Here is a 14049-nt window from a genome sequence, read left to right on the forward strand (position 1 = left end):
CTAGGTTATAATCTGACAGGTTTATTTGAATCATAAGCTTTCAGAGTGCTGCTCCTTCACCATGTGAAGTAATATATCTTGGCAGGAAAATTTGGGAGAGAAAGTATAGTAGCTCAGTTCTAAAGTGAGCAGGAACAGAGTGTGATTAGTAAAGCATACTGAATCCTGTGCTTCATATTCCTGATTGTGGAGTACAAAAATAAGGCAGTTATGCTGAACCTATATAAACCTCTGTTTAGGTTCCAGCTAGACATTTTTGCATCCAAGTAAATGCAAAATCTCTTCCCATTAGCTTATGGTAGAGTATGGGTGACACAGATTTAATACTTTGGGCAAGTCATGCAGGGGAAGTGTGAAGGAGAACTTTTTTACGCAATGAGTTTGAATGGTACTTGCTGCCCACAAGGATGGTAGAAGCAGAAATCAAAAATCTTTTTAAAGGAAATCAGGTGTTTGAAGGAAATAAGCTTGCAAGGCTGTGCGAATGAATGGAGAAATTGGGACAGCAAGATAGCATTTCAAATTACTGGCATTAGTTTGATGGGCTGAAAGGCCTCTCTGTATGTTGTAAATGATTACGATTCTAACTGTCACATCCCCACTTTATTTCATTAGATGTATTAGTGAGACTATTTGTTTTATGTACTTTCAAGCAATTAATATCATAGTTCTGCATAGATATTGCCTCATTAACTGGGTGACTGGACACTGCCATCAATCCAAATGTTTTTTAAATTGAATAGACTTTTAGTATCTGGATTCTAAAACAGTTTTGAATAAATCTGTACTTAATATTGAAGTTATTTTGTACTTCATTCTTTCATGCTGTGTTTTTAGTGTGAGCATAGGTAACTGTCTTTTCTGAATTAGAACTAACTGCAGGTCAATTGCTCCATTTAAAGGTCAAAGCTGATGTTTCTACTTGACCTCTGTTTTTATTCCTTTGTGTGCCCAATGATCCACTAAATGAAATGTTCTGATCTATTTAACTTTGTTTCATAGAGCTAGTTAAATCTCTGTTTATGCCACAAGTCTCTTTAAATGTCACGCGGTTCATCTTGATGGGATTTCCTCTTGCGATTCACATTGATAAACCACCTGCTTTGCTTACTGCTTGACAGCTCATTGAAGCCAATCAGCTGCTTTAGCATTGCATTATACTTCATAACCAGTTTAACAACCATGCCATGACTAAGAAAATTTTGCCTTACTTTTAAGGATTTAGAGTAATTCTGTAGTTATTTTAATAGCCTGTTCGATATGTTATAACATCTAGGGAAGGTGGGACTTGATCCCAGAAATCCTACCAGAGATGGGAGCACTACCACAGCACCACAAGAACTGTGGTGTTATTTTGTAGAATTACCATTATTCACATTGCAATTATTTGTGTTCTGAGTTAATTGCCAGAACGATTATTGCACAAAAAAAAGGCCCTGTATTAGTAGTCATCCCATTGGACAGACTGATTTTTTTTTTGATAGGTGGTGCTTGTTCTCTTGCATTACGTCTTGTCTTCCCACTACATTCAGATATTCTACCCGAGCAAAAAGAGTATATTTTGTCAAAACTCATCCAACTATTGGTATACGCCTCTTGTGCCCTAACTTTTAACCACTGCAGTATTCGCAGCTGTTCTTCAGTTGGTAGACCTCTAAGTCTCTCCAACACCCTCTTCCTTTTGAAACTTTTTTGACTAAACTTTGTTACATGTAAAAAAAACTATATATAAAAGAAATTACATATATAATTTATATTTGTTTTATATAAAACAAATTTTATATATATAAAAATAAATAAAATAAATTTTATATATAGTGTAAATGCAAGTTGTGAATGGATGTATTCACTCTGGGAGAGTTCTAATGAACTTCAGCATTCCTTCAAAACATCAATAAGCCATTTACTCAGTATTGATTGATTTGCATAAAAGTTGTACGTTGGTTTATAATTGCACAAAAGTAACTGCATGGAATAGAGAGTAACTTTGAAAACTGAAAATCAATGTGAAGATCAGTTTCTTTTACACAGCAAAGAAGCTTGCCAAACCATTTCCATTCACTTTATAGTGATGGTTCAATTCCCCAGTGCTCACCCCCCACCCCTGTGTCCTTTAAAAGAAACTCATTTGAGATTTAAAATGTTAACTTTATTTTAGAGTTTAAAAATGGTAGTTTTAGTTTTAACTTATGTTATACAGGGAAGATTTTGAACTTGGTCACTTAAGAGATTGCAAAACTGCACAACCGGGTCAGGTTAGAAACTTTAGTTATCAGAATGTAAGACCTTTTTTTTGTGTTGGGGGATTCCAGTTTTGAATTATCATCATAGATACCCTCTGCACTATTGGCCATTTTAAATGGAGTATTATAGTGATAAAATCTCAATTTGTTTTTGCATTGTATAAAAGTAATCTGAGAAGGTTTCACTTAAAGAAAAATGTGGAATCTGCTTATACGTAGTTTGAGGGTTGCTCAGGTCTCTGCATTTTACGCAAGACCAACTGTACTTGTTACACTATCGCAATAAACTATATGAATAGTTGAAATAATTCAGTTGGGAAAATGAAAATGTGATTTCTAAGAATTCACAAGTTGCCTTAATATCACTGTTTTAAGATTTAAGCTAATCAAATTTTGATGTACAGTTGTTGTATGAAATTAGTTCCTGTTGATTTTAGTAGACACAAGAATATGCAAAGTCATGAGTTAATATTTGAAGAACTTAATTTCAGGCAAAAAAATAATGTTATTGAAATTTGAAAAAAGAATTGTTTTCATTTTCCTGCATCTTTTCAAATCCATGCCTGGTGTATTTTATAGGAGTATCAAACTGCAGGCCTCAGATTCTTGCTTGAAGCAATTTAGTGATCTTAAATTCACTTAACCTCATTGTACTGTAATTAATGATGAACGCCTATCACTCGGTACAACTGTTCAAGAAGCTCATTTATATGCCAATAGTTTTTCTATCATACAATTAGAATGGATCATGAACTTAAATTGAGATTTGCAGAATCTGCAGAGCTATAGTTTGAAAACCCCTGTCTTGCCTAATTTGTTTTGGTACCGTAGTCTGCTTTAATGTATATCACCTTGATCTTTGCAACAGGAAGAAATCAAGAAGTTTGCTTTCCATGCCTAAGAATTTGTAATTGATATCTGTGCTGAAAGGAATATATTTCAGAATGATTAGTGCTTCCGTACATTAGGCTATTCTCAAACATTCTCAGATTGTGTGTTACGAGAAAGTACTTTCATTTTGTAAGCAGCAATGTTGCACTTAGTGGAAAATCTTCAATGCCAGAGATGATATTTTAACACTAAACTCCTGGTTAGTTCCACTCAAAGCCTAATGTACTTGTTACAACACTGGGTTAAATCACCTCCCCCGACTAATTTAAACCAGCGACACAAGATTTACCCGTATAGTAATCTGTGAAAATTTGAGAGGCTAAGAACTATTGGCCAAAGCTTAAAGGTCACTCTTTAAAGTAAAAATTAACAACTTTATTTCTCAAAGTATAACAGAATAATTAGTAACTATTTACAACTCCTTTCTATAACCTATCTTTTATCTTGCGCTTCTATGACACTAGTCCAATAAAATCCTTGATTAAGATTTACCAAAATTCAACTTTCAAAACTAGCCAGCTGTCGAATTTTCTTTATAGCCTTCCTCTGTTTTCTTTTCTCCTTTTGGGATTTCTGTTTTACAGGTCACTGATCGATAAAGGTACCTTATACGAGAGCTATTTTTCGGGCAGTCTGAACATGCTGGTGGCTTGGCAGTTCTCTCCCAACTGTTCAGTTTTTCCTGGTCTTATACCCCCAAAGCATCGGATTGTGTCATTGGCTTTTAATATTGTCAGTATACTCAATTCAAACTTGATTGGAGTTTGCTATTTTTTTCGAGATATAAATTAAACTGATTGGCCTAATTCGAATTTGTTGTTTTTGTCTTCAGGCGACCAGCTACTGGACCAAAAGGTTACATTATATTTTGTTCAGAACAATTGGTGCTGTCAGGTAGTCTGCTAGCTTTAACTTTCTTAAATGTGCAGTACACCCACATCTTCGTAACATACTTGAGACAGAGGATAGTGGGGAAGGTATAACTATTTTAGCCCCAAAATACACCAATAATCAAAGAATAGTAATTGTCTACAATCGTCAGTTTGACTTGTAGAGTGGAAATATATTGGCTAATTATTTGATGGAGGCCACAATTGATAAATGTGATATTTGGAGCTTGAGTATTTTTGAAAGATTTAAAATTCCTGCTTGATTGTTCTGCATTGGGTGAAAGTGAAAATGAAATTGTCTTGACAGAATGGTTTGATTTGGATGAAGGGAGGGAAGGCATAGAAGCTAAATTTGCTTGGACCAAGATGGGTTTGCAAATCTCTTGTGAAGAAGCCATAAGCAAGTTGCAGATAGATATAGGCAGGTTGAGTGACTAGAGAAATCTCAGCTGAAATATCATGTGAAAATGTGAAGTTGTTCTCTTTGGCAGAAAGGAATGAAAAAGGGTATAATTTAAATGGAGAACAGCAGCATTCTGGGTAATCCCAGATGGAGAACAGGAAAAAGTTGTGGCTGTCAGAGCTTTTTTTTTAGGTATTTTAGTACTGGACTAATTTCTCATTCTAAGAGCAGCAATTTCTGTTTTATAAGCTGTTGCATTGTTTTGGAACTTTGGAAAAGTAAAGATCAAAACCACAACACTTTAAAAAGGAGGAAGAGAGATAAAGCAGTGACCATGTGGGAGGGTAAAAATGGTCAGCAATGTTTGAAAGGCGTCTGGATGGGTATATGAATAGGAAGGATTTAAAGGGGGCTGGGCCAAATGCTGGCAAGTTGCAGTAGATTTATTTAGAATATCTGGTTGGCATGGACGAGTTGGAAGAAGGGTCTGCTTTAAGCTGTACCGCTCTCTGACTCTAATTGCAGATTTCAGAGGTATGTTTGTGCTGTGCATAAGTCACTAAACATTGACATGCAGGTGCAATACAGAAGGCAAATGGGGTGTCTCTTTTATTACTAGAGACTGTGTTGAATATAAAAGTAATGGTGTTATGCTTCAGTTATACAGGATGTTGATGAGACTATATCTCTAATGCTGCATGCAATTTTAGTTTCCTTATTTAAGGAAGGATAGAAATGCAGTGGATGGGAGGTTTCCTAGATTGATACCTGGAATGAATTGTTTGTCTTGTGAGGAAAGATTGAACAGACTGAGATCATTTCCACTGGAATTTAGAAGAGTGAGACCTTGACTTGTTTGAAATGGATCCAGAATGGTGGTGACAAGGTGGCCATGAAAAGGGTGCTTCCTCTTGTGCGTGAGTCCAGAATAACATTATTTGGATGAAGTTCCTGTTTTTAGCCTTGAATGGAGAAAAACAAAAAGTGACCTAAATCTTTGAGAGGCATTAAATAACAGCTACCTGATAACATTTTAATTCAAATACCATGACTAGATATTAAAACCTCCTGTTTAAAACTGCTGTTATGTGACCTAGCCAAAAAAACAAATACCATGGCATAGAGGGATCATGTAGTCTGTATTCAAATTCTTCCATTGAAAGCTTCTAACTGATAGTTATTTTTAAATTATCACTCGAGATTTTGGGTGAAAGTTCCTCTTTTTTTTTAAAGTGACACTCCCTTGCAGTTGCTTATGTTTTACTTGGGCCATTCGGCACAAGTAGATTGTATTAGTATTTAGGCTCCATATGAACCTGTTCCCACTCTATTTATTCTAACCCGATCAACATAACCTTCCATTCATATGCAGCTTCCTCTTAACTGCACCTGTGCTATTTGACAAAGCTTCTCCATGCAGCAAATTTCACATTCTAACTGCTCCATGGGTGATGGCGATTCTCCTTTTTATATCCCCTTGTTATTTTCTCTGTCTGCCCTATCGAACTGCATCATAAATTTAAATACCTCCAATAGCTCACCCTAGCTGTCTTTAGATAAAAGAGCCATCAACTGAAAATGAAAGCTAAATTAAACATACTCAAAAGTATCTTGGTTGGTCAGGTTATTCAGAGACTATAGTTTTGGTATGGATACTTCCTGTTTCAAATCACAGGCGTTCATCAGTATTGCAAAAGAAATCTCAGCACAATAAGTGTAGGATTGTTTCATCAGTTTTAATTTTGTTGATTTTAATACAAAAATTGATCAGAATATTTAACTTAAGTGCTGAAAATAAAAGGCTTTACATAAGCAAGGGAAATCACTTGGCTAAATAGACTCGATCATCACTTTAATAATGGAAATCAGTCTTCTATTCAGCATGATACTTATTTCTATTTTCTGTTTTATATTTGCTAAGCATTTTATATCTCTTAGAGTTTTCCAATTGATTTCTAATTCTTTCTCTCTGATATCTTTTGGTGTCTCACACTAGTCTTCAGAAGGTATACACCAGTTGTGGAGAGTGATGTTCCTTCTCAGGAAAGTATTCACCACTGCTAACCTTGTCCCTCAATGATCTACCTGTTAATGAGGATGTTGTGGCACTGGGAATCTTTTTTGTTTTACACTAGTGCATTAAATGCTGTGCCATCAAGTGCCAGATCTGTGTTCCTCCAAGTGTTTCCACTCGATCTTTTGTGATGTTTCAGTTGCAAGTCATCTCTGCTTGTCCATGACTCTTACAGTTGACTCAAAAAGTATTTGTGTAGTTTGCTGTGACAAGCAAGAATAGTCCAAATTGGTCACTAATGGGAAATAATCGTTTTGAAGAGCTTTAGGTGATCATATGAAGTGGTGTGCAAAACTGGTGGTTTAAGCATATTACTTGAGCTCTTGCTATTATTAGACAATAGTTGCAGGAGTAGGCCATTCTGCCCTTCGAGTCTGCACCACCATTCAATATGATCATGGCTGATCATCCTTAATCAGTATCCTGTTCCTGCCTTATCTCCATAACCCGTGATTCCACTATCCTTGAGAGCTCTATCCAACTCTTTCTTAAATGAATCCAGAGACTGGGCCTCCACTGCCCTCTGGGGCAGAGCATTCCACACAGCCACCACTGGCTGGGTGAAGAAGTTTCTCCTCATCTCTGTCCTAAATGGTCTACCCCGTATTTTTAAGCTGTGTCCTCTGGTTCGGCACTCACCCATCAGAGGAAAGATGTTTCCTGCCTCCAGCATGTCCAATCCTTTAATAATCTTATATGTCTCAATCAGATCCCCCCTCAGTCTTCTAAGCTCAAAGGTATACAAGCCCAGTCGTTCCAGTCTTTCAGCGTAAGGTAGTTCTGTCATTCCAGGAATTGACCTCTTGAACCTACGCTGCACTCCCTCAATAGCCAGAATGTCTTTCCTCAAATTTGGAGACCAGAACTGCACACAGTACTCCAGGTGTGGTCTCACCAGGGCCCTGTACAGCTGCAGAAGAACCTCCTTTGCTTCTATACTCAATCCCTCTTGTTTTGAAGGTCAGCATGCTATTAGCCACCTTCACTACCTGCTGTACCTGCATGCATACCTTCATTGACTGGTGTACAAGAACACTCCGGTCTCTTTGTACTGCTCCTTTACCTAAATTGATTCCGTTTAGGTAGTAATCTGCCTTCCTGTTCTTGCCACCAAAGTGGATAACCATACATTTATTCGCATTAAATTGCATCTGCCATGCATCTGACCACTCACCTAACCTGTCCAGGTCACATTGTAATCTCCGTGGGCGGCACAGTGGTTAGCACTGCTGCCTCACAGCGCCAGAGACCCGGGTTCAATTCCCGACTCAGGCGACTGTCTGACTGTGTGGAGTTTGCACATTCTCCCCGTGTCTGCGTGGGTTTCCTCCGGGTGCTCCGGTTTCCTCCCACAGTCCAAAGATGTGCAGGTCAGGTGAATTGGCCATGCTAAATTGCCCGTAATGTTAGGTTAAAGGGGTAAATGTAGGGGTATGGGTGGAGTGCGCTTCGGTGGGTCGGTGTGGGCTTGTTGGGCCGAAGGGCCTGTTTCCACACTGTAAGTAATCTAATCTAATCTCCTAACATCCTACTTACATTTCACCCTGCCACCCAGCTTAGTATCATCAGCAAATTTGCTAATGTTATTACTAATACCATCTTCTATGTCATTAATATATATTGTAATATATATTGTAAAAAGCTGCAATCCCAGCACTGATCCCTGCGGTCACTGCCTGCCATTCCGAAGTGGAGCCGTTTATCAATACTCTATTGATAAAAATAAGGATAACATTCTTTGTTGGTTTGTTTCAGATTCTAGCATTATGAGGACTTGGAGAGATATTAGGGCAAAAGAGTTCACTCAGTATCATCCGATCAATTCAATGAAATTAATTCCCTTGTTTTGGGTTTCACTGCTAAGCCTGGTGTTCAAGTCCCATCTCTCGTTGCCCTCTCTGAATGGTTTGCAGATCCTCCTGTTTGCAGCCTTAAAGTTCTATTTGACTTGAGCTGAGCTTTCAACTTCTTGTCACCTGGTAAATCTATTATTACCTGTTTCTGCTGCTGAAGCCATCGCATATGCTTTTATCAACAGACCTGACCAGTCTAATGCTCTCTTCACTAATCTCCCATTTTTCATTCTTAAACTTCAGGTCATCCAAGCTTCTGCTGTCCATATTCTAACTCACTCTCTTGTACATGCTTCATCCTTGTCTTTCCTGATCTGCATAGGCTGCCAATCTAGCATTACCTCAAATTTTTAATTCTCAGCCAGGAATTCAGATCCCTCAGTGGTGTTCCTCTTTCCTGTCTGTCTTTTTTATAAATCCTTGCAGGCATGCAAACTTCTGAGATATCTGACTCCTTCAAATCTGACCTCTTGTGCATCCTGGATTCTTGCATTCCACATTGGTGGCCTTCAGCTATCTCGTCATACGCTCTGGAGTTCTTTTCTTTGTATTTGTTCCTACCTTCCCTTTTTCGTCTTAAGATATTCCTTTAGGATTAGTCAGAGTTAAGTTTTTTTTGCTCCGTATCCTTGTATCTCCCTGTGTGGCTTGATCCTTCTGTTGGATAAAATGTTTGTAAAATAGCTTAGAATAATTTTACTGCATTAAATATACTATACATGCAGATTTATTAGTGAAATTTTCTGAGGAGTCAGTGATGAGATGACTTTCCTTAAGCAATTGATTGCTGAAGCATGGAATGTTTTTCAAGGAGTATGAGTGAGTGGCTGTGACATCTTGCAAGGAATGCTTTTGAAACAGGAAGATGTAGGCTATGGAACGCGCATAACTTGGTGGAATTGGGTTTGAATTACTCTGCTGTCGAGCTTTCACAGAAACATTTGGATAAGCGACCTCTTATCCTGTGAAAATCTCTTTATTATCAGGTAGTTTAACACATCAACCAATGGTCTTTTAAAATCTGCCAGGTAATTGAGTTTGAGATATTGTTGATAAATGACAGTATACAAATCAATGGTTCCTGCTTCCCAAGTTTTTTTGAAGAAGGACAAAGCGGATTGATGAGTGCAGAACAGTGGATGTGATCTGTGTAGATTTCAGTAAGGCATTTGACAAGGTTCCCGATGGGAGACGAGTTAGCAAGGTACAGTTAGTAAGTTTGCAGGTGACTCCAAAATTGAAAGTGTAGTGGACAGTGAAGATGGTTACCTCTGATTACAACAGGATGATCAGATGAGCCTATGGGCTGAGGAGTGACAGGTGGAGTTTAATTTGGATAAATGCGAGGTGCTGCATTTTGGGAAAGCAAATCAGAGCAGGACTTAATGGTAAGGTCCTACGGAGTGTTGCTGAACAAAGAGACCTTGGAGTGCAGGTTCATAGCTCCTTGAAAGTAGAGTCGCAGGTAGATAGGATAGTGAAGAAGGTATGCGTTCTTTTATTGGTCAGAGTATTGAGTACAGGAGTTGGGAGGTCATGTTGTTATGCCACTTTTGGAATATTGCGTGCAATTCTGGTCCTTTTCCTATCAGAAGGATGTTGTGAAACTTGAAAGGGTTCAGAAAAGATTTACAAGGATATTGCCAGGGTTGGAGGAATTGAGCTATAGGGAGAGGTTGAATAGGCTGGGGCTGTTTTCCCTGGAGAGTTGGAAGCTATGGGGTGACCTTTTATAGAGGTTTATAAAATAATGAGGGGCATGGATAGGATAAATAGACAAGGTCTTTTCCCTGTGGTGGGGGAGTCCAGAACTAGAGGGCTTGGGTTTAGGATGAGAAGGAAAGATATAAAACAGACCTAAGGGGTAACTTTTTCTCACAGAGGATGGTGCATGAAGCTGAATATAGGCTGCCAGAGGAAGTGGTGGAGGCTGGCACAATTGCAACATTTAAAAGGCATCTGGATGGGTATATGAATGGGAAGTGTTTGGAGGTATATGGGGGTGCTGGCAGGTGGGACTGGATTAAGTTGGGATATCTGGTCGGAATGGCCGAGTTGGACTGAAACATGTTTCTGTGCTGTTCATCTCTATGACTACCGTGTTATCCTTATTTTACAGTAGTACACTCTATCTGATGAGGTGATGGGTTAATTGCAATAGTAGCAGTTGGGGAGGAATTGAATGAGAAGATAAAGTTGATAGGATATGGGACAAGAGTGGGGATGAGGAGGGGGTAGGACTGATTTGTATGTTTTCCAAGAGTTGGTGAAACCTGATGAGCCAGATGTATTGTCTGTTGCTGCAATATGGAATTATATGCATTTGCAAGTTTTGAAAATATTTCATGAAAAAGCAGCACAATATAATCTTTAGTAAATCCCTGGACTATGAATATTCAGGTTTTTCACTGAAACTAACTAATTGCTTTTGACAGATTTATTTTTAATTATTTGAACATGGGTTAAAAGAATCAGTTTTAACAAGTTTTGAAGTACTTCAGAGCAATTGCTGGTTAGACTTTCAGCTTTATCACAGGAGGTGATGAATGGTTTGAAGCTGCTTAGTGATTGCTAACATCATACTAAGATGACAAACTTCTGACTGAACATTAGTCATATTTATACACAGATTTGACTATATATTTCCAGTTAAAGCATTTTGTTGAGAAGAAACAGCTGCTTGTTTTTATTGAGCTGTTTAAAATCTATCCTTGTTTTGCATTGTAAGGTGGCAGCACACTAACCTATGTTTCTTTCTCTTCAATTACTCCAATTTTGTTAAATTGATTGCCACATCTGTGTTATGATACATCAACTGTAATTAAAATTAACAATTAATCTTTCTAAAATTTTGTTTTGTCTTAGTTCAAGAGAAGGTTGGGCAATTGGCAAACCACATGCCAGTAGAGAATCGCTCCTGTGTGCTTGTTCGCCGTGATTTGGTTGCACTCCCTGCTAGTCTCATCAGTCAGATTGGCTACAGGTGTCACCCGAAGCTATACTCTGAGGGTGATCCTGGTGAGAAACTTGAACTTGTCTCAGGTAAACATAATTTAATAATCTTGATTAATTACTTGTGAAAGGTCCATGGCTCAGTGAATTACTGAAGCATTTGTTATAATTTTCCAAAAACCATCAGTTTCTGCAGAAGTACCAAAAGGTTGGAAAACTACTGATTTGACACCCCACCCCATTCAAAAAGGGTGAAGGCAAAAAGTGGGGGACTATATTCCAATAAGCCTAACATTATTGTAGAAAGGTATTGGAATCCATTGTTAAAGGAGTATTTGCAAAACATTTAGAAAATCATAATTTAAGCAGAGTCAGCATGCTTTCACAAAAGGAAATTCATGTCTAACTAGCTTACAAGTTTTTTTGAGGAAGTCTGAGTGGATAGAGGGAAACAAGTAGATTTTTTGTTTGACTTCCAGAAGGCATTCACCAAGGTACCTCACAGAAGGTTGTCATAAGATAAGAGCCCACAGTGTTGGAAGTTTCTTTTGGCATGGATAGAGAATTGCTAATGGGTAGGAAACAGTGAGTGGGGATAAGGGTTCTTTATCAGGTTGGCGACCTGTGACCAGTGGGGTTCCACAGGGAATACAACTGTTTACAATAGATAATATTCACTTGGTGGAATGAAGTGAATGTGCTGTCACCAAATTTGCAGATGACACTAAGATAGGTGGAAGGACAGTTAGTGAGGGGGATGCACATGGCTTACAGAGAGGTATTGATAGGTTAAGTGGGCAGAAATTTGGCAAATGGAGTATAATATAGGAAAATGTGAAGTTCATTTTGGAAGGAGAACAAATGAACAGAATATTATTTAAAATGAAAAAAACCTGCAGAAGGCTGCATCAGCAGAGGGATTTTGGGATACTTGTACACAAACCACAAAGTTAGCATATGTGCAGCAGCTAATCAGGAAAGGGAATGGAGTGTTGGCACTTCGGGGGGTTTGAGTATAAGAGTAGTGAAGTCTTACTGCAATGTACAAGGTAATGATGAGACCACATTTGGTGTACTGATAGCAGATTTGGTCCCCTTACTTAAGGTATCATTTCATTGAAGGCAGTTCAGAGACAGTTAATGAGGATGGTACTCAATGTGGTGGGATAGCCTAATGAGCAAGGGCTAAGTAGGTTGAGACATTGCTTGCTGGAGTTTAGAAAAATGAAAGGTAATCCCATTGAGATATTTAGGATCTTTAAGGGGCTTGAGAGGCTAAATGCTGACTGGGTATCTCCCCTTGTGGGAGAGTCGAGGACCAGTGGGCATAGCCTCAGAATAAAGGGGTGCCCATTTAAGACAGGTGAGGACCAATTGCTTTTGAGTTGAATGCCTTTGGGTCTCCATGCCACAGAGCTGTGAAGGCAGAGTTCTTGTGCATACATATAAGGTTGAGATAGATTTTTGACCAGGAAGGGAATCTAGAATTATGGGGAAAATGCAGGAAAGTGGGTGCGAGGAAATTCAAATCAACCAAGATTCTATTGAACAGCAGAGACCAAACTGCATACTCTCGTTCCTGTTTCGTAGGTTTTGTGGTCTTAACGAACAGGAATAATAGATTGGGCCTCCTGACTCATTCCTTCAGAAGGATTCTTTGTAATGATTTTCAGTAAACCATTGAGTCGAGTGCATGCTTTTTTGATGCCTCATTTTAATTCATTGTGCTTGTTTTTAAATACATTTACTCTTTGCCTATGATGGATGGAACCTCATTATAATCTATATTGGCAAGAGGGCTGAGAAGTGGAAATCCTGGCAAATTCTGTTTTTAAGGGCAGCTGGGAAATACTGGGATTGGACAGAAATGCTTACAGTCCAGTGGAGAAGAGAATGAAGTTGGAGAGTTGAACCTAAAAACAGATTCAGTGAATGGACGGAGGGTATGAATGAATCGTTGATCAATGCTCATTGATCGACTGTGCATTTGTGCTATAGGTTTACAGGTCTGTCCTTGTGGTGATTCATTATTTGGCACTGCATCTTTGGTTGACCTAGTTTAAATTCTGTACTAAAGCACGTTTCTAAAATCCAGTGAAAGATAGAGCTATTCATGTGCTAACCAACTACCAAGAAAAAGATGCATGTTAAATTTTGTACTATTTGGAACTATTTAACAAGAATAGTCTTGAGTCATTGTTCTTTATTGCATTAGAACAAAATGGAACAGGCTTGATTAGTGAGCTAGTCTTTTCTGACCACCTTTTCTGTCTGCTACCTTTTGGCTTGTAGCTTTTAAGCACATGCTCAATGTTTTTTTAATGTCTAAACAACAGCAATAGGTTTAAACCATTTCAATCTATTAGATGTTTCGTTAAATACAATTTCATTTGAACAATCTTGTTTTGTCTTCCGTACCTTTTGTTCAAATCTGTATATATACTATGTCAGTGGAGCCAATGCAGTTCATAGCATAAACCGACCAAGAGAACATCCATCAGGTTTTGAACCACAATGATTGATTATCTTTTCAGTTAGCAATTCTAATAACGAATTGGATTTGTGGCATTTTAAATGCTCACGTTATGTTTTTGTGTCCAACAGAATTTGATGGTTTTTCAAACAATTGGCCCTTTCATGCTACAACTTACTGACCTGTCTCTGTGCATGGTGTAATCCTGCAACATCGTTCTCCATTTGCATTCCATCATTATCTGTCTGCTTGCCTATTTAATTTCTTCTA

The 14049-nt window shown here is 38.2% G+C and overlaps 1 protein-coding gene across 13 annotated transcripts in view; it reads left to right on the plus strand.

Moving 5' to 3' along the window:
• nacc2 (NACC family member 2) overlaps positions 1-14049 on the plus strand; it is a 100898-nt gene that overhangs the window by 64265 nt on the left and 22584 nt on the right. For all 13 annotated transcript variants that reach the window (XM_043720478.2, XM_043720475.2, XM_087998263.1 and 10 more), the window contains one exon: positions 11220-11396. In XM_043720478.2, coding sequence (XP_043576413.1) covers positions 11220-11396 — 177 coding nt within the window. The remainder of the gene's footprint in view (positions 1-11219; positions 11397-14049) is intronic.

Source organism: Chiloscyllium plagiosum, unplaced genomic scaffold (genome assembly GCF_037043375.1).
Source record: "Chiloscyllium plagiosum isolate Xiang-an unplaced genomic scaffold, Cpla_swu_hap1 HiC_scaffold_21, whole genome shotgun sequence".
Taxonomy (NCBI): Eukaryota; Metazoa; Chordata; class Chondrichthyes; order Orectolobiformes; family Hemiscylliidae; genus Chiloscyllium; species Chiloscyllium plagiosum.